At 54.1% G+C, this 24,845-nt stretch overlaps 10 protein-coding genes across 10 annotated transcripts; 4 read left to right on the forward strand and 6 right to left on the reverse strand.

Annotated features, from left to right (window-relative positions):
- Positions 1–64: 64 nt before the first annotated feature.
- CABS01_09735 (uncharacterized protein) lies at positions 65–490 on the reverse strand (the record flags this gene model as incomplete). The annotated part of the gene is made up of 1 exon (XM_060543092.1): positions 65–490. One exon carries the CDS (start codon positions 488–490, stop codon positions 65–67), a length of 426 nt encoding a protein of 141 aa, XP_060399790.1.
- A 522-nt stretch (positions 491–1,012) lies between these two features.
- Positions 1,013–2,186, reverse strand: CABS01_09736 (RTA1 like protein; the record flags this gene model as incomplete). Its single annotated transcript, XM_060543093.1, has 3 exons — positions 1,013–1,250; positions 1,313–1,811; positions 1,955–2,186. 3 exons carry the CDS (start codon positions 2,184–2,186, stop codon positions 1,013–1,015), a joined length of 969 nt encoding a protein of 322 aa, XP_060399791.1.
- A 1,584-nt stretch (positions 2,187–3,770) lies between these two features.
- On the reverse strand, positions 3,771–6,230 carry CABS01_09737 (uncharacterized protein; the record flags this gene model as incomplete). The annotated part of the gene is made up of 3 exons (XM_060543094.1): positions 3,771–5,924; positions 5,993–6,135; positions 6,191–6,230. 3 exons carry the CDS (start codon positions 6,228–6,230, stop codon positions 3,771–3,773), a joined length of 2,337 nt encoding a protein of 778 aa, XP_060399792.1.
- Positions 6,231–7,584: 1,354 nt separating this feature from the next.
- Positions 7,585–8,253, forward strand: CABS01_09738 (uncharacterized protein; the record flags this gene model as incomplete). Its single annotated transcript, XM_060543095.1, has 1 exon — positions 7,585–8,253. The coding sequence occupies one exon, from the start codon at positions 7,585–7,587 to the stop codon at positions 8,251–8,253; it is 669 nt and encodes a 222-aa protein (XP_060399793.1).
- A 224-nt stretch (positions 8,254–8,477) lies between these two features.
- CABS01_09739 (Nuf2 family protein) lies at positions 8,478–9,922 on the reverse strand (the record flags this gene model as incomplete). The annotated part of the gene is made up of 2 exons (XM_060543096.1): positions 8,478–8,591; positions 8,648–9,922. 2 exons carry the CDS (start codon positions 9,920–9,922, stop codon positions 8,478–8,480), a joined length of 1,389 nt encoding a protein of 462 aa, XP_060399794.1.
- A 2,517-nt stretch (positions 9,923–12,439) lies between these two features.
- CABS01_09740 (uncharacterized protein) lies at positions 12,440–13,773 on the forward strand (the record flags this gene model as incomplete). The annotated part of the gene is made up of 4 exons (XM_060543097.1): positions 12,440–12,543; positions 12,885–12,952; positions 13,117–13,255; positions 13,332–13,773. 4 exons carry the CDS (start codon positions 12,440–12,442, stop codon positions 13,771–13,773), a joined length of 753 nt encoding a protein of 250 aa, XP_060399795.1.
- A 2,610-nt stretch (positions 13,774–16,383) lies between these two features.
- On the reverse strand, positions 16,384–16,830 carry CABS01_09741 (uncharacterized protein; the record flags this gene model as incomplete). Its single annotated transcript, XM_060543098.1, has 1 exon — positions 16,384–16,830. A coding segment is annotated over one exon (447 nt), but the record flags the coding sequence as incomplete, so codon positions are not given.
- An 811-nt stretch (positions 16,831–17,641) lies between these two features.
- Positions 17,642–20,185, forward strand: CABS01_09742 (uncharacterized protein; the record flags this gene model as incomplete). Its single annotated transcript, XM_060543099.1, has 1 exon — positions 17,642–20,185. One exon carries the CDS (start codon positions 17,642–17,644, stop codon positions 20,183–20,185), a length of 2,544 nt encoding a protein of 847 aa, XP_060399797.1.
- Positions 20,186–21,505: 1,320 nt separating this feature from the next.
- Positions 21,506–22,906, reverse strand: CABS01_09743 (heterokaryon incompatibility protein; the record flags this gene model as incomplete). Its single annotated transcript, XM_060543100.1, has 1 exon — positions 21,506–22,906. The coding sequence occupies one exon, from the start codon at positions 22,904–22,906 to the stop codon at positions 21,506–21,508; it is 1,401 nt and encodes a 466-aa protein (XP_060399798.1).
- A 974-nt stretch (positions 22,907–23,880) lies between these two features.
- CABS01_09744 (Mpv17/PMP22 family protein) lies at positions 23,881–24,802 on the forward strand (the record flags this gene model as incomplete). The annotated part of the gene is made up of 2 exons (XM_060543101.1): positions 23,881–24,275; positions 24,385–24,802. The coding sequence occupies 2 exons, from the start codon at positions 23,881–23,883 to the stop codon at positions 24,800–24,802; spliced, it is 813 nt and encodes a 270-aa protein (XP_060399799.1).
- Positions 24,803–24,845: the final 43 nt, after the last annotated feature.

Genomic DNA, 24,845 nt, shown 5'->3' on the forward strand with positions numbered 1-24,845 from the left:
GAGCTAGGATGTTAGATTTCTAGGGCCTTTGGGAAACCTACACTTACCAGAACTATGAAACCATTCATCGATAGATGTCAGACCACCCCGCAGTTGAAGGTCCTGGGATTGGCCGTTTGTTCTTTCTGGTACCTGCCAGTGCCTTTGTCTCTGCCCTCCACCACTTCTCTCTCACTTCAGCCTCTTTCTCCCCAAGATGGTCTACGCATAAGTCGCATCGAATCGCCTTTGGCTTCGGACGACGGTGTTGTGGCTCGATGAGAGTGTAGCCCAACGCTGTTTTCAAGACTTCAAACTCGAGTCCCGAATGATTGAGTGCCGGATCGGCAGCGGACGGTTCAGGAACCGTGTCGTAGAGGACGCCGCAGTGTTGGCGGTTCTTGCCGTTCAGGATGACAGCGGAACAATGCTCGAGGACTCGTCGACGTGGTTTTCCTAGACGGGTGTTGCAGATGCTGCACATGTAATGGATTACGTCTGTGACACACATTGTGAGCAAAGTTGTCATGGGAATTACTTACAAAGACTGCTTTCCTATCTCATACAATATGTCTGGCTGTTGGAGGATATTCTAGATGAGGTTATCGACAGTTTTCCGTGGAGAATCTAAGGGAAAACATCTAGCTTATGTGTAGAAGTCAAGTCACTGTCTAGGTGTGACACGTGAATATTGTTGAGGGGACTTTCTAAATATTGAACCAACGTTGTTTCTTAAACAATAAACAATCAAGTCTTTGTCGGTCCACTGATAGACAGATCTTGTAGACTTGGTTTGTCGATATGAACATACTCGACAAAGCTCACAGAAAGGCAGAGTTGAAATTCACTGAATATTGTGTCAAATTTTTTGACAAAGTGCAAACCCACAGTCTAAGAGGCTTTGAGAGGAGGCTTAGCGCCTTTGCGCCGGTTCCTAATTGACCTGACTATCTGTCGAGAACAGTGTTTCCATGATCCCTTCTTCATCCGTCTAACACCATCTTCTTTATTCTAACATCCTTTTTTCGACTCTTCATGCGGACTCGCGCCCAGACTCGATCTTGGTATTTTCAGGTGTTGATGTTGTTGTCGCCTCCGACTTCTCTCCGACAGATGCCTTGCGAGCGTTCGCCATTTGCGGGAAGAATAAACCCGGGTGGAAGGCTGTAAGCATCGTGACGCAGATCAAGACCAGGCCGCCGTCGAGGATCATGAAGGAAACCTCGTCCTGCATAATATGGTTGCCCCATCCACCGGCCATCTCGGCAACACTGTAACAAGATCAGTCAACCCTTGTCCTCTGTTGTTTTTGTGGTATACCAGCCCAACTTACCGGTAAATGCAACGAATCATAACACAAGCATACGCCACCGTAACAGCGTAGATAAAGGACCTGAACCTCTTGGCATGGTACAGCGAGACATCGCCGGCGCTGGTATCGGCCCCGTGCGCCCACTTCCTCACGCGGATCCAGTAGTCCGCACCAGTGATCCCAAACAGCATCAACACGACGACCTGCAGCACAATACCCGCAATGATGGCCTGGTTGCCCCCGTCTAGCAGCTTCTTATTCGTCTGGCCCGCCGCAGCAGCCAAGCCGCCACCGATAGCCTGGATGATGAGGCAGGTGAGGTCGGCGGGGAGGAAGATGAGCGGGTACAGACGAGGGCGGACGCGCGAGAGGGATGGGTTGAGGTTGGCGGAGACGTGTTTTAAGGTCAAATAGATTCCTGCGCAGATGAAGGTCGGACCGAGGATGATGGTGCAGATTTGCATCTGGAAAGCGTCCTTGTTCCAGGGGTTCTCGTGGAGGAGGGTGCGGCCGACGTAGCCTGGAGTCATGTCAGTTGTTAGAAAGGGGGATTCTTGATGGTGCTTGCGGGTCTAGGAGCACGGTGGCATGGTTCATCCAGTTGTAAGTTGGGATGATGGGTTCGTGTGTGAGGAATGGCAAGGCAGGAAGGGAACTCCATACCAACTGTCTCGAGGACACAGCCGCCCGTCACAAGAGCCATGAACGTCCATGTGCGCTTCCATGTTCCAATGGTTGCTGACACGAGCACGATCAAACCAAAAGCGACGGCGAAGAAGATGTTGGCGCCGAAGTTGGGGTAGTAGGACAAGACTGTCATCTCGACGGGGCAAAGCTGTGAGACTTCGGTACACTCGCGGAAAGGCCGCCGTGTCGTGGTGTCGTTGGCCGACATGATGGTCGATTTGGATGTGCTGCTGAGTAAAGTCGTCTGGCTTCGTTGAGGCTCGGGATGTACACGAATCTTCCCAAGGTGCCCGAAGTCACCAGAGCGATCGATCGCAAGTTTGAGTGGATGGTATATTGTCCGAGTCCTCGTTTCTTTCCTCTCGCTTGGTATCTGTTATTGTTGCCACGAGCCTGAAGAGGCAATGGTTCTGTCGAAAATGCCTTGGAAGAAATAAAAAGACTTGGACTGAACCAAGATGTAGATGCCGAATAGAAATGACAGTAAGAAACGCAGCCGAGGTTTGTCATCTACATATATGGATGCGAAACATATGAGCTTCAGCTACAACATGGACAGCAGCCTCTGCCTCTTTAGTATCTGCGTACTGACAGGCAGACAGACCACCATCTCAGGGTCCAGAAATCCATGACAACCCTCTCCTCAGTTTTCTCTGCCATATGACTGGTCAGCGTATAGGTTAGTAACACGAAAACCGAGCAAAACGAGAGAAACGAGATGGCATCTTCTGCGAAAAGAGCGACAAGGGTTGGCAGCAAACGGTGACGCTAAGGACAGAGCCAAGATCTTCGTCTTCTACCCGAGGACCCGCTCGCCCGCTCGAATTGGAAACCAGTGCGCCTGCCGCTTACGGACTTTGCGTGTGTGTGAGGGGTGACCATTGGATGTTGGTTGTCTCTCTGTTGGGCCCTCGGACGTTCTGTGACATGGTGGATCTTATCAGGACTTAAGACTTCACAAGTAGGAATTGATAAAGTGATTCGAGATCAAGTTGCGGATCCCCAGTGCAGTCAACAACCTTTGTCCCGAACACTATATGTAAGAGACAACAGACAGAGTCAAGAGGAGAGACAGTTGAGGCAACAAACGGGGGAGACTCCGAAAGACGGTACGGAGACCAACGCCCGAATCTTAGCATCAATCTAGCGCCTTGGCTCGGGTCTGCACCGAATCCACCCATCGGGGTGTTTCCTATCCGAATAACACGGGGTAAGCGATGCTGACAGAATGCCACCCGAACACCTAACCGAGATATCGACAAGGATCACTCGAGCTTCTCCCGAGTCCCGCTAGAAACACCGGCGGATTAGAGGCCTAGGAGGATCCGAAAGGCGATGGCTCGGGTCTCTCGGTTCGCTTGGATGATAGGTATGCCTGCCGCTCGCGTGGTAACCATCGAGACTACTATAAACGCATTCGTGTGTGCAACTGCGATCCAGCACCCGTAGTACTGGACCCAGACAGTCGGGGCAACCAATCTCTCCGAAGCTTAGGAGGAATGCTGTCATGCCAGTCAAGAAAACCACCCGTTGCCCATTCCGCTAATCTGTCGCCGAGTTCTGCCCCATAAGACCGGTTGCTCTGGGATGCGATACCTTCAAGTTAGTAGTCTTCTGTTTTCTCCGCGAACCGGTTCATGCATTTGGCCCAGCCTGCCGCAAAACTACGCGTTTGATGACTGTCACGATAGAAACTTTGCGCCCAAGTGCCAGAATGTATGTTATTTAATTATATGCTTCAGGTCGACGAGAGCAGCTTCTGGCTACCGGTTCGCACGCGACGACGTGCATGTCAATCGCTGTCGTCGTCGTCGCTGCTCTCGTCCTCTTCGTCTTCCTCGTCTTCGTCATCATCCTCGTCTTCTTCATCCTCATCGTCTATTTCTTCCTCCTCTTCCTCGTCGTCCTCATCATCCTCTTCCTCCTCCATGTGGAAGGCCGCCTGTTGCTCCTCTTTCTCTTCCTCGGCAAGCCAGTCATCGAGCGTCTTGACACCAACACCGCTTGCAGCACCGGCACCCACAACGGCACCGAGACCGTTGGTCCTCGTTGGCGCCGCCCTGACTGCGCTGTCGAGCATTTGACTTGCCGGCACGTTTTTATCCTCACCGTAGCTCGATGTTGCTTCTGTCTCTCGTAATCTCCTGTCGGGTTCTGAGCCCTCCGCAACCCATTCGGGAAGAGCATCGTAACCACGTAACCCGTGAATGCCACCTCCACCGGCCAACACAAGCGTTGACGAGCCGAGCATGAAGCCCTTGCGTGTCTCTGATGGGCTGGGAGCTTGGGGCGCGGGCTTCGGTGCCAACAACATTAACGTGGCTAGTTGGGGCACGGAAAGGAGGGCTCGGTACATCCGGGCTCGGTCGCGGAGGTCGTACGATGTGTCGTAGCGGACCAGTAATAGCGCATAATCCCAGAGTTTCGCCACGGGGTGGTCGTCCTGGACTGGTACGGGCGCATCGTCTTCGCCCTTGTTCTCGTTTTGTCGGTTTATGTGATGTAGGTAGACCTTGGCAGCGAGAAGAAGGATCTGTCCCTTGGCTACCTCTGCTTCACTCGCGAAATCCTTGAGAAGAATCCGCATCACATCTGCGGCAATATTGTCTTCGCCTTCAAGGCCCGAGAACTCCCCCACAAGCCAAATGATGGTTGCCCTTGCTTGAGGGTCTGTTGCCGAGTCTAGGTTCTTCGCCAAACGAACAACTGTGCCTACATGCCCCTGTGGATCTTGCTGGATCAGGTGCCGAATCACCGTCAGAGATTCCGCTGCCAAGGTTCCGTCAAGACTCGTGATCTGTCCGAGTAGTAAACGAAGACACCTGGGAGCCGCAGATGAGTCCGTCTGGGCGCACCGTCCAATAGCGCGTACTGCTTCTCTTACCAGCGCTTTGTTCGTTGAGCCGGAAAAGTGCTCGAGTTCGTTCAGAATGAGGCTCTTGATGTGTGGCGGTGCGTGAGGGAAGATGAGTGTCAGAATTTCCAGTTTCAGCTCCCATACTTGCGCAGGGTCCGTAGCTCTGACAAGGAAGTGGCTGGCATATTTGACAAAGTCGGTTGGCCTCGTCAGGCACACCGAGACAATGTTGTAGAGGGCGACTTGCTGGATGTCTTGTGGCCCCCTGAGGAGCGCAACGAGTGGGCCAATCGCTGTCTTGACGTATTCCGGCGTGCCAATATCGACGTAACATCTCGTAACCGCGATGACCACAGCTGAATTGCGGCTCTGTAGCAACGGTTTGATACCGTTGAGGAGCAAGGCGAGATCTGGATCCACGACGGCAACCTCTTGCTCCTCGCCTCCAGTCTGCGACGTTTCTCCATAAAAGTCGCCCAAGTTGGCAGCCTTTTCCTGAATCTTAACGCTGCGTGTCCGCCTGGGAAAGCATTTCCTTGCGTAATATGTCATCATTCTCAGCGTCGCCAGCTGACTCCACTCGTCCATGTCTACGACCTTTTTGACCAACGCCCGGTACTGGGGATGTATGAGATCGATTCGATCGGGACATATCTCGAGGAAGGCCGAAACTGCCGCACCGGCGACAAAGTACTGCTTGTCGCCAAGGAGCGCAGTTAGGTATTCGAGGAGTTGCGGCAACTGTGTGGGATCGAGGCGGTAGCATTTGGGGATGGAGAGGGCGGCAGCTCGGCGTACGTAGGGACTCATATCTGCCACACCCTTCTTGATTGCGAGAGATACGATCTGACTGATGACTGGGACTCGGATGCCAGACATTGTCTTGAGAGCAAGGGCGCGGACTTGGGGGTTCGTATCGGAGAGGGATTTCTGAATGGTGTTGATGGAGAGCAGAGCCAGATCGGGTTCTTGTTCGGCATGATGAATGAGGTAGATATAGACAAGCTTCTTGATTTCGATGTTCGGCGAGGCGACATTCTTGACAACAGAGGAGAAGAAGGGTAACGTCTTTTGGCCGCGGTACATCATCTATGCAGAACGGGTCGATTAGCCAAGGCAGGGACGGGGAGGCTGGCTAGGAAGAGCGCGATGCCTACCGAGAGGACGCGGCGCAGGCCGTCGAGCACCTCGCGCTCATTTCGACTGTCCAGTAGCTTCTTAATCTGTGTACGGTCGAGAGGGCGGCCGGTGCTGCGGGAGCTGCGCGTGGCTGAGGCGGCATCGAGGGTGAGCTCTCGGGCTGGGACGAGGTAAACGTTAGCGAGGGGACATGACGACAGGAGCAAGAAACGTACCGCTCTCGAGCAGGCTGGATATCCGCGCAATGGACTCCATGGCGGGCGAAAGGCCTGTCGGGCTGAAGAAGTCGGGCGGATTTTGGTCTCCGAAGCCTTGGAGATATCGGGTCGTTGTGGCAGGGAGAGAAATGACGTCTCATCGGGTGCTCGAGAGGCTGACTGAGCTAGGTGGCCGTCGAGGGACAGAGGCCGGGGCGGTTGAGGTACCTTTAGCTGCTGTATCTGCAGAGGGCGGGGGCTCGATAGGTAAGGTAGCCCCACCATGGCGGACGATTCCTGCCCCACACCGATCCGCTGCTCACTCACTTCCCTTTAAGGTTGGAAACTTGTCTTGGTCTCTGGTGAGTATCTGGCGATTGATTGACAAGTTGAATTGTATTCTCAGTGTAAGTCCGATCCTCGATAGGCTTGGAGGAAACACATCCAGGGTTTTTGAAACGTCCATTAGTATAGTAGCTTTTGGGTGTCTTCCTGAGGAGCGAGAAACAAGATACTTTGGTTATTGAGTCCCTAGAGAGGCTTAATCCCAATCTCTTAGACTCTTTCCCTCAGTCATAAGATTGCAATTTCAAGAAGAGGTATCGATAGATGCGGGTAGAAGGACCCGAGGGAGTTTGAATGAGCTCTCATAGGAAGCAGAATTATCGAACTGCTCTCGATTGCAAAGTATCCTGACCAGTAATTTCTAACGCTTATATTTAAGTACTCTATAAAGCCTACTAGTGAATTGCAGTAAAGATGAAGTTAGAACAGAAGAAGAGTGATACATCTATATCTAATCTCCACAGCCACATTGCGTGTCGTAGGCCATTTGACCCAACTTCTCGTCAAACATGCCCAAGCCTGGTTCTGAGCCTGACAGCAGAAATGTGACTCCAAGAGATAAACATGATGCTGTTCACTGCCATTTTTGACTCTCAGATTTTAAACAGCTCATGAAAGACAATCTCAAATTGTTTACTATGATCCTTGAGATGAAGACGAAGCATGGCCTAGGTTCATGGGTTGGGCCCGTCTGTAGCCCATGTGATGAGATGACCAAGAGCATTCAACGGAAGCGAGCATTACGAGACGTCAGCATTTTAGAGTGTCAATAAGAGGGAATGAAAGCCCAAATAATTTAATGAAAGAAACGGTGATATGGTGCTATCACTAATACGACCACTTGGAGCAGTAGTCATAGATCGAGTCTCTCACAGAAAGGTGGCTAAAGTGGGTCCCTCGACCCGGCGCACTCATTGGCTTCAATCGTACTCTTCCTTCATCCCACTCCTACCTCGTCAAGGACTGATCTAATGAGAGAAACCCCCCAAACCAAAACAACAATACTTTCGAGGTTCTAAGAGTATCACTTAGCAAGAAGCAACAGATTGTTCTCAGAATCTTTACCAATGAACCCGACAGTGCTCTCGCCTGCCTCACCAGCAGAGCTGCTTCATTACATCGTCACATTCCAGCCCTATCCAACGACACTCCTCATTTGCTATCAACGACAGGACTTCATCTCAGCTCTCGTCTCTGACAGTCGCAAAAATATCTCCCAACATAATCATGAGCAGTCCGAAGACCTGCCTCCACTACCTCTCGTCTCAGCAACACTCCTCCAGACCGCAATTGCCCGTCACATCCGCGTCCTCTTCATCCCCAGCGTAACACATCTACGTGCCTTCTTGTCCGCATTTGGCACTTCAGACTCCCTGATACCACCTCCACCAAACCACCCATCGTCAAATTCGAAGAGTCGCCCGCCTTTGCTCCTGGTATACGGGTTTCTCGATCTCCACCGCGATAGCAGCGAGTGGAGCGCGCAAGGCCTCAGTAGCTCGGCCGCGGTGCTCATCGAGGCAGCTCGCCGGGCCGACACCAAATTCGAACCCGTCATCGTTGAGCCTAGAGGCGCAGGAGGGCATGAAGACTTTACGTCACTGCTGCGGGATGATGCGCCGGTTTTGAGCGGGAGTTCAAGGAGGAGCGAGGGCGTCTGGATGGGGAGAACTGTCGAGGTGAGACGAGTATTGGGCCGCTGGTTTCGTTTCCAGACTGGCCGCTGGGATCTTTAGTACTTGGCTTGCACAGAACCTCGACCGAGGCAACGATATGGGTCGAAAGAGATCGAAAGCTTCATTGTATCGATACGTTGGGCACGACCATGTAACACCCAGGTCTTTGCCCCTCTCCAACATCTACAGAATCCAAACCTGCCTCAAACGCCAAACCCATGGTATCCTTATAACTCATTTCATCGTGGCAAAGTGACAGATAACCGACCCAAAACAATGATAATCTAGAGAGCCTGCTCCATCTCGGTAATGTATAGCTTGATGTGAGAGTCCATCTTGAGGAACTCATCGTAAGCACTGTGAATCTCGTTTTCAATGTTCTCCTTCAGGTCCAACATCTATTTTTCTTCTGTTAGCATCCAGTCCCATATCAGAAGATCAAGGGTAAATGTACCTTTTTCTCAGTTTGCTCAATGCGAACACGTCGCCTCTCAATATCCTTGCCCTTGTCCGTCCTCTCCTCGGTGAGCTTACGGTGAACAGCACGAAGCTCCTCCATCTTCTCCTTGGCGTCCTGGGCCTTGGCAGAACTTTGCTCGCGGAGCTTCTCGGTACGCTCGTTCCACTTGAGCAATTGCCGCTGCAGCAATGCCTCCGTACGCTCGACTTCTCGCACGTTGTTACCGCGCTCCGATAGTGCATCGCGTTGCTTGACATTCTTCAGGTTCTCGTCCTCCTCCTTGGCCAGCTCGGTGCCGATTTCGTCCAACACCTTGATGCATGATGCTACGTCCGTAGAGACCACCGAGAAGGAATCGGCTGATGTCTGGAGTGCGCGCGAGCGGCGATCGAGGGCCTCGATGTGCGACTTTTCGCTGTTGAGCGCGTTGCTTAACTCTGTCAGGGTCGCCTGCAGCGCCGAAGGACTCTGCATGACGTAGGGCCGAAGCTTTGCGCTCTCTTGTTTAGCGGTAAGCTTTTGTGCTGTCCTCTCCTCCAGCGCTGTCGTAAGCTCAGTCTTCTTGACCTTTGCGTCTTCAAGACGAGCGGCCACGCGCTCCTGGTTACGCCGCAGCTCCAGCAGCCGCTGCTTGAGTTCCTCGTTGCGGGTCGTCTTCTCGCGCACCTGTGCCTCCATTGCCTTGCGGTTGCGCTTCATGTCGACAAGACGCGACTCCATGTCCTGATTCTCCGAGTACAGGCTCTCTATGCGGGATTTCGTCGTTTCGGCCTTGTTGAAGTGCTCGTCAATGACGCTTGTCTGAGATTCGCGGAAGCGCACAAAGTTGATCAGGTAACTAAAGATTTTGACAAGACGGTCGTGCGTGGGCTTGTAGAGGTCGTTGAAGCTGAAGTCCTGGATGCCGCACTCTGCTAGAAGACCTCGCAGAGAAACGTAGAAGCCCATCAAGTTGCGGGTGTCGGGGGGCACGATGTCGGAGTATTCGCCGCAGATGTCCTCAGCAGCAGCACGCATGGCGGGCTCGACGGTCTCGCGGGTCGCATTGAGGAGCAATTCGGCAAACCATTCGAAAATCATCTGCACCTGCAATGGGTTCGGCTTCTGGAGGTCGGCAACGTTGAAGGGGATTCCGATGTCTGTTATGCAGCCGACAATCTCCTTGTCCGGCAGGCGCATGAACGCGTCGGCTTCATCTTCCTTCTTGCGGGTATTGCGCGACTGTGTCTGTGTCGCGGGAATGATGCTCATCCGCGGATTGTACGACATATTGGTGATTGGTTTGGGCTCCTTGGAGCGGTGAGATATACTGGCTGGTCGAGCTTGGATGCGATGTGACAAGACGAAGGTCAATTCGATTCCGTAGGTGTGTCTGTAGATATTGGGCGTGGTGTTGTCGCGGTTAGGTTGGCATCAAAAGATTGCCGTAAACAGCTTATCGGGCTTGTTGCTCCGACAACCCGCTTCTTATCGATAAAGACCTTCGGGGCTACCTTACCTAGAGTACCTCACCTTACGTAATGAAGAGTCACATGACTAAGAGCCACGTGCTTTCGGTCGTCTGACTTATTGCCGGTGTACCCAGCCTGTGCTCCTCTGCGGCGCTCATATCTGCCACCGACTTCATCCCCGTGCAATGTGTACCCCTTTACTTATCGCATCGATGCGTATTGGTGCTGTATATCCGTACAGTGCATACCTGTAGGCATCTTAAAAGGTACGAGAGATCTAGTGCTTGCAGGCAGGTGCAAAGGGAGGGTTTCTTTTGCCTGTGTACTCCGTATCTACAGGGCACCTTAGATTCGGCGTGGCAGGTGCTTTCCGTTAGCGCGGCTTGGGTTCATGCCTTCCTGCCTTCCTTGGTGACATCCAGAAACCCAACGCGACCTTCCAGAGTTTGGTCACTTCTCTGCCGACTCGCCAACGTCACAGAACAATTTCAGCACTTCTCACTTCGCGGAGCTCCAGGAAACCTTGTCCCAAAGCTTCGCATGCCGCATTGCTCGGCACTGACTCGAGAGAAACACTGGTACCTTATGCCTAATAGCAATTTCGAAGCAACTTCATCAATCCGGGACTTGGCCGCACACCAGTATCATCCTCTGCCTCAAACTCGATCAAGACACCGGGTCATACAGTCATATTCGAAAGAAATACTATCAGGAATCCACTGCGGTGGTGAATCTCTCATGCCATGGCCTACACGGCGCCTACAAAGCACTACTGCTGGGCCATTACGTACCAAAATGAGAGATTCGGAGAGAGTACCAAATCGGATTCTGGATATGGACCAAGCGGTTCAAGAGGCGGGCCTAGAGCCGTCCTCATCCCCTGCGCTTCGAAGCAGATGACCTCGCCTGCGTTCTCAGAGACAGAGAGGCCAATCGAACCTAGCCAGAAAGCTGCCAATCCCTAACCAAAAGGTGCAGAGATGAGCAGATGAACACACCCTCACAGTTCGCGCCAGCCGAGATCTGCGCTGAACCCCAGCCAGTTTCCGCCGTTCTCCCACATGGCGTCCAGGTAGTCCTGGGTCGATAACTTTGGCCAGACAAACTACGGACACTGACCTTCATTTCCGCCTCGCCAAATGGATTCTATCCGTAATACTCTATGGACAAAAAGGGAGCCGTCTCATTTCGCAATGAGCCCTGTTGCCGTCTACCCATTGATATCGTTTCTGAAACGCCCCTCGCCGTGGGCTGTCATTGGCTGGAAACAACAGACTCCCATTAACAGAGGCTCCGAGCGTGAAACAGTTTGGATTTACTTTTCGGGAAGTCCCAGTCTAGCGTCACCGCCAGGCGCCAGGGGGGGATGTCATCAGATGAAAAGGGATTTATTTTCACCAACCATTATTGGTGCAAATCTTCCCTGACTGGCCAGCTATGTGAGCATTCAATTTTCCATTGCCAGATAGGAAGATGCTGCCAATCCCCTCTCTAATGTAGGCATTTAAGAGCTGTGAGTAGTGCCTAATGCTCAAGACCAAGCCTACCTGCATGAGCTGCAACCAGTTAATGATCAAATGAGCGAGCGACCATACTCGCTGAACAATGGTGGTTCATTCGTCAAGGTCGACGAGGGAGAACTAGTCTACACACCAACCCCGCCCTCGAAGCCTCGACTGGTGACATTGAAAGGATATTACGCCCTCCACGGGTCCATCGAGGCATCCAAGGGCGAGGATAAGGGACCATCGGCGCACGCTAGCTGATCCTATGTGCGCATGAAGGTGCTCAGCATCAAGCCAGTCTTACCGACATGTTATCCTGCTCGGCTGATAAGAGCATGGCAGAAGCCGAAGTCGAGCAATGACTCCTGTCAAAACCGGAAGACGGATTATCGAGACCCATCAATGACCACACTGCTGGCTTTACATTGCTGTGCCTGCAGCACTTGCATTATCCAGGGGGAAGCTTGCACTACGTGTCGAGTCTGACAGGTGCGAAAGAAACGATGTAGCCGACACCTGCAGCACGCCAGACCACTAAGAAGAAATGAGGCCTTATTAACCTATGTTTGGCATCTTTCACGCAACTGCCTGAAGGGTACTCAACCACTGCTTCGAAGTATCAGGCTATCTGCACAGCATGATGCGCCCCTGAGAACTATGGATGATGAAGCGAGCTCAAGAAGCATACGGATACAGCACCGACGGATACATGGAAATTGGAAATCAAGCCCGGGTGGAAGCTGACGGATGACGAACTCCTCCGCAGCTACCTAATTACCCTACGCCGCTACGGCAGGCTGGCAGGTCGATAAGACCAGAACCCTGGCGCAATGACGTTGAGATGGGACGCCAATCTTAAAAGGATCGCCCCCAAGGCGGCTAGGAGTCGTCACCCCGGTCTGCCGCTGGCTCAAGTCCTCAAGCAGGCACGCAGGTAAAGCCCTTGAAGCCACACGTACCGATGATGAAGCAGTTGCAAGTTGCGACACTTGGACTTATGCCGCACAATCTGCAGCCCGCGCGCCATTGCGACGTCCTGACTCTTGGATTCAGCAGGGCCGACGCCATATCCTGGATGGAATGTCTACATGAAGAGCCAGCAGCGGCTCCCATGACATAATGACCGAAACTTTCGATATACAGGGCATATCGCAGCATCGCAAGTTAGGGATAGGTGCCCGCCGCCCGGAGACTGCCAAGGTGCTCATTATACAGGAACACGCACTTTCTTTGATATTTCGGGGCATCAATACTCTCCCACAGCAACTGCACTAGTCATGCTCGGGCAGAAATCGGCAGCGCGAACGACATGCTACAGTATGGCGGAGTGCAGGAGTTCACATGTTTGCAGTCGTGGCAGGCTACGGTTCCATGCGATGCATTGACAGCAGCAAATGTCCACAACACCGTAAAGCCAGTAAGCAGATGGATATGGCTCACGATCTCGTTAGACGGGGGCTGGAAAGAGACCCTACAAGCTGCGAGTGTTGGTTCCAACTCCTTCCAGGCTACGTCGTGGGCGGCGAGTGCCGGGCCCCGAGGCAGTGGGCAGGCCGCAGCAAATACGGGTTGCCGCGTCTTTTGGCCAGCTTCTCCAGGGCTGCTGAGGACGAATACGAGCAGGAATTGAGGGTTTTCCAATCGAGGTACCTGCAGGTTCCCATCGAGCCAAGTCTTTCTCTCGTACAAAAGAGGGCCAGACTTCATGTAACTGCCCTCAAGCGGCGTTGTGCTCGATACGGCACCCGATGGCCTTGGCTACTCCATCACAGAAGTATTGACGTCCCGCTCCGCAGGTAACGGTACTTTAGAGGAGAAGGACGATCCCTGCTTCAAGGGCAAATGGCCCCTGTTGCCTCGCAAACAGGCACGTTCAAGTTTTCCAACAAGTACGATCCCTACAGGCCACGCATACTGTGGGATGAGAGTCAAGGACCGGCCGGCAGGGCAGAACGTTGCGCAACCGTCGAACCGAACGGCAAGCCGCAACGTCCAGTCTCCTCAGTCTCTCGCTTGGGATCGAAGCTCTCGCGGGTGGCCAAAAGACACCGCAGCCGCCCCCGTAGCAACGCGGCTGACAGAGGTGATGGGGCGGGCGCTATTCTGGGAGCTGGAGCGGTCAGATGATGTGTCTAGAAGTTCCCCTCAAGTTCTCAACGGCTAAGGCCACTTTGGTCTTGGCTCATCATCTTTGTTCGCTTTGTCTACCAGGACCTCGAAGACGTGAAAGAATAAGCTTGTGCGCAAGGAGAAGGAATTGACAGTCGGCCGGGCTGCTAGTAGGAGTCTAGCTTTCTCATTGCTCTAAGGCCCTTCCCAGTCGATCATCCGCCCGCAAAATGACGGCGGGACGGCCGGTAGTCATTGGCGTCAAACATATGTCAGTGTCACCGTCAACTCGCCCTAGTGGCTGGAGCAACCTTCAGGCCAACGCCCCGCGCACGCCTCGCCCTGTGCAGCTGTCTGTGAGCTGAAGTGATAGCTCAGTGGACAGAAGCAAAGGGCAAGATGACGGTCATACAATAGGATATGCTAGAAAGAGGCTAACGCCAAAGAATGTTTCTCAGAATCAACGCAGCGGGCTGAGCAATATCTGGGGAAGGATGATGGCGCGAATCCTGAAAGAAAGAAAAAAACGCCCTCCGACAGCGAAAGGTGGGCGCGATGGCGCATAGCAACAGTGTTCGTGTAACTTTGCAAGTATGGATGCACAAACGGCACCAATAGCCACATCATCTGATGAAGAGCACCGCAACGGTTTAACAGGTTGCGGGGCGCTACTGTGCTGTGGCCGATGCGGCAAAGAGTTGTGGCCAGAGGGGACGATGAACTCTGTTTGCCCCCCTTCGGGTTGCCTCTCGGAATCCCACTGAGGGATGAGGGTCCGGAAACAAGGGCTTCTCCAGATTTATGTAATCCTCTCTTAGTACACGGGTGGGCTGCCCTTGTCATTGAGCCGGCGGATTTGAATATTCTTGGTTATTTTAGACTCCCAATATGTGACACAGCAAGGAACAGCACCATGGGAACACCGCAAGGGCATGTCCATTGACGGCGATTCTTAATTGAGGCTGAGATAGATCCAGTCCGTCTCGAATTCCAACTCCCGGATCTATCTATCCCTTTCGAGGGGATGACTCAGGGCCTGGGCGAATCCCTTTTCAGCCCTCGTCTTTTTCATAACGTCCTAACGGCTTGGGAACAGCGATGGGTAGGCACAAAGTGGGTGGATGGACACACACACAAAGTCAAACAGTTCAACCGAGTAACAGTCCTGAGAAATTAACACAGCCCTACTGCGTCCACTGCAGAGCAAACAGGCTTCTCAGACCTGAGCCCTGCGTACTTGTGGAAGACGCTGCCATCTATCACTCGCCTCCCGGAGCTCTAGTCAGCAGCATTCCAATGGAGCCGACTTGCAGCCGCCAGCAACACATCTGCTGTCTGACTTATTGCAGAAGTAAACGAGACCTAGGTATTCGTACAGAGCATTGGTACATGTCGCTGCAAGATCTGAGCAACCGCGGAATACGGGACTCGGACGGGTCTTCGGCGCGGATACGAAGCGATAGCGAAGAGGTGCAGCGGGTATCTTGACTGAACCCCTCCCACATCCCTTCTTTTTACCTTTTTCCTTCTCTTTTTAAACTTGCACATACGGGCTTCTCGCGGTACATCGCGCAGGGCACGGCGGCAGCCAGGGGGACGGGCCCATGAGCCCACCGTTGGAGGTAGAACGAGCAGAAACTTTAACACATATACGTAGTAGATACTGTACTACTGCATCGAGAGGCATGCTGGAACCGTTACGGCTATGATCTATCGATAACTAAAGATGGCCAGCCACTCAACACTACGGACCAGCACGATTCCAGTCATCTTCTGGCTGTCAAGCCACCGAAAACCACAGAATAAGACAACGGCATATGAGACAAGCCCGGGGGAAGACCAGAAAGGCCTCCAGACGGTGAGACATTGGAACTCCAGGGGCTGGATGTCAGACCTGCGAGTCGTCCATAGAGATCCCAGTACTTCGTAGTCAGAAACATGCAAAGCCGGACCCGTGGCCCGCTCGCAGTCAGTCAGGCCAGGAACCAGCGCCACGGCAGACTCGCACTGCATCGCATCGCATCGCATCGCATCACTGTCTGGATTCGTTGAGGGCTCCTTTCTTGAATCTTGCGTCCTGCCCCGGCTAGACCTCTCTACGAGTACACGCTCTCTCACACACCTCTCAGTCCTTCTTGACCTTCTCAGGCCAGCCAGACCGGGACAAGACCAGGGCAAGCAGCAAACCAGGGCAGCACTTGGAGCCGAGCAGCAGGTGGTGTGCTAGAAAGCTGGTTGGGTCCACTCCGTTGATACCGAAGCAGAAAAAACTCGCGACGATCAGGCCCAGTCCTGGCAGTCCCTGATCCCATCGACGACATTGACATTCCCCCTGCCGGCAGGAGACTTCGCTGGCGTCTGGTGGCCATCTACCTATCCCTCGTTCACACAGACACACAGGCACAGCACTGGTTCCCGGAAAACCACGCGAAGCACACGTCAACGTTCTCCTGTGGTTCCTCTCCTCCAGTCTGTATCTTCGCACCAGACTGTCATTGGTTATGAGGACTGCGAGATCCATCTCTGTACAGATCCAGTCCCATCAGTCTCGACAACTCGAACTCAACTCGACCTCAAAGAACGGAAGAGACACATGGCACGTTGTCCCTGGGACCCGTACTGCGTATTCATCAACCAATTGACCAGTTGCCAGTCCATTAAAAAGCTAGGGGAAGCAGGAAGAAACACAAAACGCAACGCACCCTCCAACCCTTGGGCACACACCACACTCTGTCCAGAGAGTCCTGGTCAACCCACACCCCTTCCACCCCCTCCCTCTTCCCACCCCTTCACCCTTGAGTCCTTGACCGAACCTTGACTTTTTCTTCCAGCCCAAACCAACCAGCCCTGGCCGTCCCATCCCTCCTGGTCTGATCTGGTGGTCCCCCAAAGGTCCCGGCTTATGCTCCCTTGCCCTGCCACTCGATGGCCTAGTTCGGAAAGGTACCGCAAGGTACCGCTCCAGCAACGGCGCCGGCAGAAAGCTACATACTAGCAACGGCGCCAGCCAGCCAGCCAGCCAGCCCAGCCAAGCAACAAGTTCTCCCCCAGTCCTTGCCAGGGTTCCAATCAGCAGCAGCAGTAGCAGCAGCAGCAGCAGCAGCAGCAGCAGCAGAAGAAGAAGAGGTAGAAGCAGAGGCAGGGTCAGCAGCAACAGCAGCAGCAACCACCAGGTCAGGCCGACCCAGGGCAGAGTCCAAGGAAGAGAGAAGGTGAGTCTTGCTCAGGCGTGCCCCGTCTCGTGTCTGGTCTCTTTCGCGAGAAGCCTGCTGGATCTGTGAGGGTTCCCCCATTCGTCATTCCATCATATCTAGCCCAGCTATTGCCACTTTACGAATACATTGGTTGCATATGACTATTTGTCCCTCTTTTTAATCCTCGAACTAAAAAAGGAGAGGTACTGTACGGATACCGACCTTGCTTTTGCTATCCATATTGCTCCGTCACTCCCGTACCTACGGACACCACACTCTTAGTCTCTTGTCTCTCCTCCCCTCCACTCGCTTTAAACAAGCCCGGCCAATACCCTCTCCTCCAAAGACCCAATCCCATATTTGCTGCACAATCCCGGAGCCTTCTTTAAGCAGACAAGCTTCCGCATTTCCTTTGGCTCGGGACAACCCCAGCACACCTCTCGTTTTACTCGTCCATTGCGAAACTGGTGGCGATTCTGGTCAGCAGGAAGCATTGAGATCTAAACGAGACCGCCCGTTCACCCTCACTGATCACACACTACGGAGTACGGATACCTTACGGACACACATATGCTACTATTCATCGATATTGAATAATACGCCAACGATCATGCAACCATTCAGACATTGGTCCTTTGACAAACACCCCAGTATTCTTCGATAACTCATCACCACACACGTACTCTGCCCATTGACCACGACGCTTTTCTCGCGTTGGCTGATGGGAAAATGGCCCTTTGGCCCTTCCGCCGGAGGAGCGGTCGCAAACGCTCGCGAAGCGGCGCAAACCTCTCAGATGTCGAGGCACCACCAACATCATCCTCACAAGCACGACGTCTCACGGCGGTCGAAGCCACTGCGCCAAGGGCGGCCATGCCGAAGAAGCAGCGCCTCGAGAAGCAGCAACCGGCGCCCAGAAGAGAACGCACCTACAGCTTCTCCCCCGGTCGCAATGACTCCATCCGTGTCGCGGGGCAAAAAGGCTCGGTTCCACTAGGACCTGGCCGGTCGACAGGGCTCTTCCCAGCCGACCGAAATGACGGAGAAGAAAAAGGGGATCCCGCGTGGCAGCGGGCGCCAACCCTACATAATGCACGCCACGGCCAACCGTCGAGGTCCTCTCGACGCAAGACCAGCAAGAGGAGGAGAGAAGAGACGGATCGTGAGGCGGAAATCAAGGCCATGGCAAACTTCGCCCCGGTACGACCGGCGGCCGACCCTTGGACGTCAGGGCGGCCCATTAGGAAACAGAGCAAGAGACTCAAGACCGGCCTCGGCTTCCGTAGGAGCTTCGAAAACCCGCAGTCGGACGTTTCATTACCGATATCGATTCACTCCAGCATGTCATCCGACACGGAGCTACACTCGTTCCGAGTCTCTGCCCTCGAGGCACTATCGCCCCGACCAACATTACGATACGCAGTATACCCACGATGGGGTCCCGGACATGGTTCGGCGCCATCGCGCACACAGCAACAGAAGAGGAAAGTTTCAGAGAGGGTGCCCGAGTCAGTTGTGAGGGCACACAAGAGGGTCGATAGCTTTGCGGATGATTTGGACGCCGCCGACCTGAGAGAACTGATGGAGAGGGATAACAGGAGGCGAGAGAGGAAACGCCAAAGAGACCAGGAACGGATAGAAAGGAGACTGGCACGGAGATCAGAGAAGCAGCGCGAGGCCGTGGCAGAAGCCCGTCACAGCGGGTCACCGCCGCCGGTCAACTTGGAACGTGGTGTTCTCGGCCGCGAACTCGGATTGGGGATCGACGCAGCGTCTGCAGTGGTTACCTCTTCCAGGAGACGGTCATGGAGTTCATCACGGCAATCGAGAAAGATTTCAACGACCAAGGACTCTGAGCCGGAGCAGGAGCAGACGCAGGAGCAAGAACAGGAGCAGGAACCGCAACCCGAGACGATGGACATCGAGCCGGAACCAGCGGCCATCCAACACTTTCACCGGACGACCAGCATCCCGCCAGAGGCACCGCCCTCGCCGACGCTGCCTGCGCAGCCCGCCCCAGAGCGCAAGACGAGCACGAAACTTACGCCCAAGGCCAGCATGAGATTGAAGAGGAGCTTCCTGCGGAGGATTTCAAGATCAAGATCGCCCAATGCCACAGAGTCTGACCAGCACGCAATCTCGCAATACTCGTCAAGACAGGATGAGGGCGAGATCTCCCGCAAGGATACTCGCGCTCGCATCTCTTTCTCGGCGCTTTTCCGCCTGGGCAAGAGAAATAGGAGAAATTCGGGACCGTCTTCCTTCTCGAACACATCGCGCGAGACAATGCAGGCATCAGCCGCCGCGGCGCAGATCTACTCGCAGTCGGCAACGCATGTGCCCCAGCAACAGGAAGAGGCGGCCGCGGCGCCGGTACAAGTGCCGATGCCAGCGATCCCCCCACCTGTCAACTACATTCCTCGCAAGGTCAGCAACGGCGTTCCTAAGCGGACCAGGTCGCGCTTCAGGGAGGATTTGCCCGAACTGCCCCTCAGCCCACCCGACTCGCGTGTAGGGTCCCCGGAAGTGGAAATGCCTCTGCCCGTTGTCTCAGAGTCCAAGTCGGGAGAGATTTCGCAGCAGGATACGCCTGCCGTGAGACACGACACACCGACATCAGACCTGCGACGCGTCGATGAGAAGATGGAGAAGCTGGAGAAGATGAGGCAGACGCCCACGTCGCTGCGACACAGCATCCAGCCATCCCCCGAGCCTGTTTCCCTTGCGTCTATCGACTCTGAAGGATCATGGCTCTCCGGCCGCGTTGGCGCCCGCCGCTCGTCGGGCATGCGCGGCAGCATGCAACGCCTCCCGCCTCAGAACGTTAGCCACTCTGCATCGCCCAACGATACGGAGGAAGAACTCGCCGACGACGAGTACCTCTCCAACCTCGCCACGCCGTCCCGCGAAATGCTTGCCGACGAAGAACGTACCCCGCGCAAGTCGACCGGCGACGCGTTCCCCAGCAGTGACGAGGACGAGGTGATGGAAGATGCGGATATGAAGTGGGGGTCGGTCGACAGGCAGCGCGCCACCGTCGTGCAACATCAGAGGGTCAAGAGCCGCGAAGGCATGCTGAAGTCATATGGAGAAGACGGCATGTCGTCGCCCGAGGGCTCCGAAGAAGGCGAGACGCCCCAGCTTCAACGCGCCACGAGCGTGAGCCTCAGCAGGGGCAACGCCAGGCATGTGAGCGCCGGGAGCACCAAGATGCTCGAGGTTTCGCCCCGCTCAAGCGTTGACCACAGGAGGAGCACTGACGCAGTATTTTGATGAGATTATATTTCGGGGGATTACTGAAGATGTTTTGCTAATGAACAGGGGAAGATGAATCGCCAGCCAAGCCTATGAGACGTACAATCACTCAACATTTCCTTATTATCTTTCTACGTCGAAATATATATCGACACCCGACGCTCGCTATCAATTTCTTTACAACTCTATCTATCCACCGACCATATTCACTCATTACATACTGTTTCCTTGCCACTGACGACAAAAACCACAAAAACACTTGGAAAACGACAAAAATCCGGATATGCTCTCAAACTTGGCTGGCTTCATCGACTCCTTTCTACATCTTCGCCCTCGCTCTCAAAAATCTATGCGACTCTTTCTCCTCGCCGCCTATAACGACACCCAATACCGACCGACGCGGAACTTGCCTCGAGAGTCGTAGGCTCCTCTTCGATTCATCTGATGTACGATACGACCTTAACGACCCGCACCTTTCTTCTTTCCGCCGACGACGATGACGACGCGTTCTCTACGTACGCGTTTCTGTGCGGTGGCACTTGTTTCTTCGTTTCATGTTCTCGGGAATACAACGTTTGATACCACATCTCCTTCCACCTTTCCACTTTCCCCCACAATCCTTTTCCGAAGGGAAATGTGGGAGGAGGAGCAGGAGGGGGAAGCGAGATGATTTGAGATTTTTTGTTTCTTCAATGTGACCCTGTGGAAGGGTCACAGTTGCGCACCCAACAACCAACCCCTTAGACCGGCAGTGACAGCACGTCTGCGCACTCCTTTGATGAATGCTCTGCGGTTCTCTCCGAGGAGACGGGAAAACAACCTAGATTTGGGGATGGGGAAAACAGCACGAAAGGAGGGGAATTCAGAGGAGGATAGGGAAAAATCGGAAAAGAGCGAGCATTCGCGGCGATGCGCTGCCATTTTGGCTGAAGGGGAGGAAATCATGTATGTAGTAAAGGCATAACAGCAGGAGGGTTTTCCTGGATGAGATACCCGAGTAACTCGTGTTCTGGAGTAGTGGTACACTGCAGGTGTATCAGGTGAATGAGAAACCTTGAAACGAACGTATTTGCTCTGAACACTCTAATTTGACTTGGTGTCCTTTTGCAATTCCTTTTCTGTCATGTATCTGGTCCCTCTCATATAGAGAGAGCCGGGGTATCTCTACAAGCCACGCATTGTTATTGTCCACTATTTCCCAACCACATTTGAACAAGTACCTCCTTTAAGCTATACTTCTCTATCCTAAGTTTCTCTTTCCTAAGTTTCTCTTTCCTGGCTTTCTCTTTCCTGGCTTTCTCTTTCCTTCCATTATGACTATCATCGTCTATACATTTATTAGAGAATACTCTCTGGAAAAGGCCTGGGAGACGGACTGGGCGAGAGCGATAACCTAGCCCCAATCGACGGCGACCAATTTCCTCCTCCCCCATCCGAGCCAGATCCTGACGCTGAGCCCGGTCTTGGAGTAGGAGGCCTATCCGCGAATTGCATCTCGGCGAACTGATCGTCTTCGAGGATGTAAATATTGGCAAGCTCGCCCTGCAGAAACTCGCCAGTCGACGCAAAACAAAACTTATCGCACATGATACGGCGAAAGTACGAAGTCTTGTGTCCTGCGCGACTCGCCGCTACGAGCACCGGCTCCAAATACAATCCAACCCGGGTACGCGGCGAGGTTTCGTTTGACCGGCCGCTCGCACCGATAGGCACCACAAACACGGTCTGTGGAGCCGGACTGCCACGGGGCCCGCCCCCGGTAGCAGGCGTCAAACGCACAAGGTTGGCAGTGATGCAGAGGCCCATGTTGGTCATGCTGAACTCCCGAAACGGAGACGGCGGGAGCAACGCGCGCTGGTGGACGTCGTGTGAGTGGGCAAAATCGGCGGGCGAGTCGGCGAGCAAGCCCGACGTCACAGTTCTGGATCGGCGTTCGCCCGTGTACGGGTCCACGAGCTGCTGCTGCGGATCCGCCCTCCACGCGAAGATAGTTTCGTCGGGAGATGCCCGTATGATCTCGTGTTGGAGACGTTGGAACGCGTGCTTGAGCCCTTCGCCGTACAACACGGGGATATTGACGCCGAAGAGGCCCATGAGGCAGTAGGCTAGGTCTTCTGCGCGGGTGGTCTGGCGATTTGCTGCCCAGGACATGCGTTCTGCGACGGAATAGTCGCGCGGGTGGCGAGTTTTGGCGAGGACAGATTCAAAGATTCCTGTGATGGAGGAGAGGGCCTGGATGAAGGGGCGTTCATCGGTATGGACGCCTTTGGTTCCGAGACGGGACCAGTCCGAGGTGTAGAAGATTGTCCGCCGGGGCGCGATGAGCTCCTGGAGTGTCCAACCGCGGGTGAACCACTTGGACGAAGCGAGTGATGAGAGCCGGTCCATGGGAGGGGACGAGGATAGGGGCGGTACGTCGGCGAGGTAGACAAAGCAGACACGAGCGAGGAGGTAGTAGGTGTACATGGAGTTGATGGCTTCGGACAGCTCTGCGGAGGAGGTTTTGTCTATGCAGCAGGAGTCGATCCAGGCCCATCCAATGTTGTGACGCAGTGCTTGAGTGCAGCATCCCTGAATTTTGATGAAGCCGGCTTTCTTGGATGCCAGGGGCAGGTTTTGGATGTCTTGGAAGGTCACCTCATCGGATCCCCAAGTATGGGAGAGGATGGCGTAGGGGGGCACAGTACTGCCGATGATGAACATGCGCGGTTCGTAGGTGGTTGTATCGAGAAGCCACATATTGATGGTGATGTCTGTGGTGCCTTCCTCGTCCCTTCGATCTCGGTCCCGAAGCCTTGTTATTCTGTATGGAGTAATCAGACCAGGCAAGGCAACCAAAGGTAAGTGCTGTAGAGGCGACGGGAGAGATGTATTACAGCCCAACAGCCTTGTACAACTTGGGCACAGTCTAGGGTGCTACCATGATGAGTTCAACCGACGCCTTGTTGAGTGACTTGGTGACAAACGAAGAGATTATTTGATAGCAATCCTGGTGTTTTTTTGAGAAGCTCAAGTAGAAGAAGGCAAACTGTCACGAGACGGGAGCATACGGCTTGGTGATTAGGGGTGTGTAAGTCAAGTGCGGTGCGCAGGTGGACACAGGTGCCCCGCCAGCTCCCGAGTGACATCTGGGGGAGGGGCAGCTGAGGGCGGACACCAGCTGGCGGTAAGGGTCATGCGGATGGCGACGGGTGGCGATGTATAGGCGTTAAGCTAGGGCCTGTCACCCCTGGCAGCTGCACGTGCCTGAGTCGACCTTACGTAAGGTACCGGTACAAGCACAGAGTATAAGCACGCAACAACGGGCCAAACAGAAACAAGAAGAGAAACATCAAAAGGGCCCACTCTTGCAGGGCCCGGACCCCGACGGAAGGGCCGCCATCGGCGTCGGCAATGCCACTGCCGCACTTTCCCGGTTTGCTCTTCAGGGGTCCAGGCGGGCACAGGCGGGAAGTCCAGGGTGGATGTGGGTGACTGCCAAATGAGTGTGCTGGGAGGGTGTGTGACAGTGTGTGCGTGTGTCCATGCCGCCCTACGCCTTTGGGGCATCATCTCGGCCATACTTCTCGGCATACCCTTCCTTGCGCAGTAGGTAAAGTACCAAGAGTAGATTACCTTGGACGGAGAGACGTCTTGCAAATCTCTCCCTCGACAAATTCGACTATGATCCCTCAATAACACCTACCGTACTTCACAACCGAACCGAACCGAGCATGGCAACGACCACAACACTGTTCCGAGTGTTCTTGCGCCGTCAAACACTCGGAGCCCAAGGATTGCGAAATCGCTTGGCACAGCAGCAACAGCGCCGCGCCAACTCCAGTTCCGAAGTACCCAAGCCGAAGAGGGCAGAGGATCCTATTCCCGTGCCAAACACCATCACCACAATCCCGTTATGGCAGCGTCTCGGGCCCTTGACCCGCGCCGGGGAGGGTTATGCCCGAGCCCAGCGCAAGAGGCCTCTGACGACGCAGTTCATCAGCTCCTTGGTCATCTATTTTTGCGCCGACCTCTCGGCCCAGAACATGAGCGGCAACGACTACAACCCAGAACGGACGATGCGCTCCCTGATCATTGGCGCCATTTCTTCTATTCCCAGTTATAAATGGTAGGTTCGGTCGTTCTCGTTCTCGTTCTCGTGCTCGTGCGTGTGCTCGCAGCTCCCGTGTGGTTTCCGTCTATTCGAACAGCGACTGACGCAGTATTGTGTTTGGCAGGTTCATCTTCCTCTCCCAGAACTTCAACTATGCCTCGAGGCTCCTCTCGCTGGCCACAAAGGTCGTGGTGAACCAGGTGTGCTTCACACCCGTATTCAACTCGTACTTCTTCGGCATGCAGGCGTTCCTTGCTGGAGACAACTTCGACCAAATCATCGACCGCATCCGACAATGTGTGCCGGTGAGTATTGTCAACTCGTGCAAGCTGTGGCCTGCCGTGACGGCCTTCAGCTTCTCTTTCATCCCGATGGAATACCGCAGCGTCTTCTCGGGCGTGATTGCTGTCGGATGGCAGACCTATCTGAGTTTCTTGAACAGACAGGCTGAGGTCGTCGAGGAGGCAGAGGAAGTACAAGAGAGATCGCATGCGGTGCCGGCCATCGCTGCTCACGAGAGTTCGGTAAAGATGGAGGCTTGAACTTTGACGACGTAGAGGAGAGGAGCGGAAAGCATAGATGTCC

The sequence above is a fragment of the Colletotrichum abscissum genome, assembly GCF_030869225.1.
Source record: "Colletotrichum abscissum strain IMI 504890 chromosome Unknown Scaffold_24.1, whole genome shotgun sequence".
Lineage (NCBI taxonomy): Eukaryota > Fungi > Ascomycota > Sordariomycetes > Glomerellales > Glomerellaceae > Colletotrichum > Colletotrichum abscissum.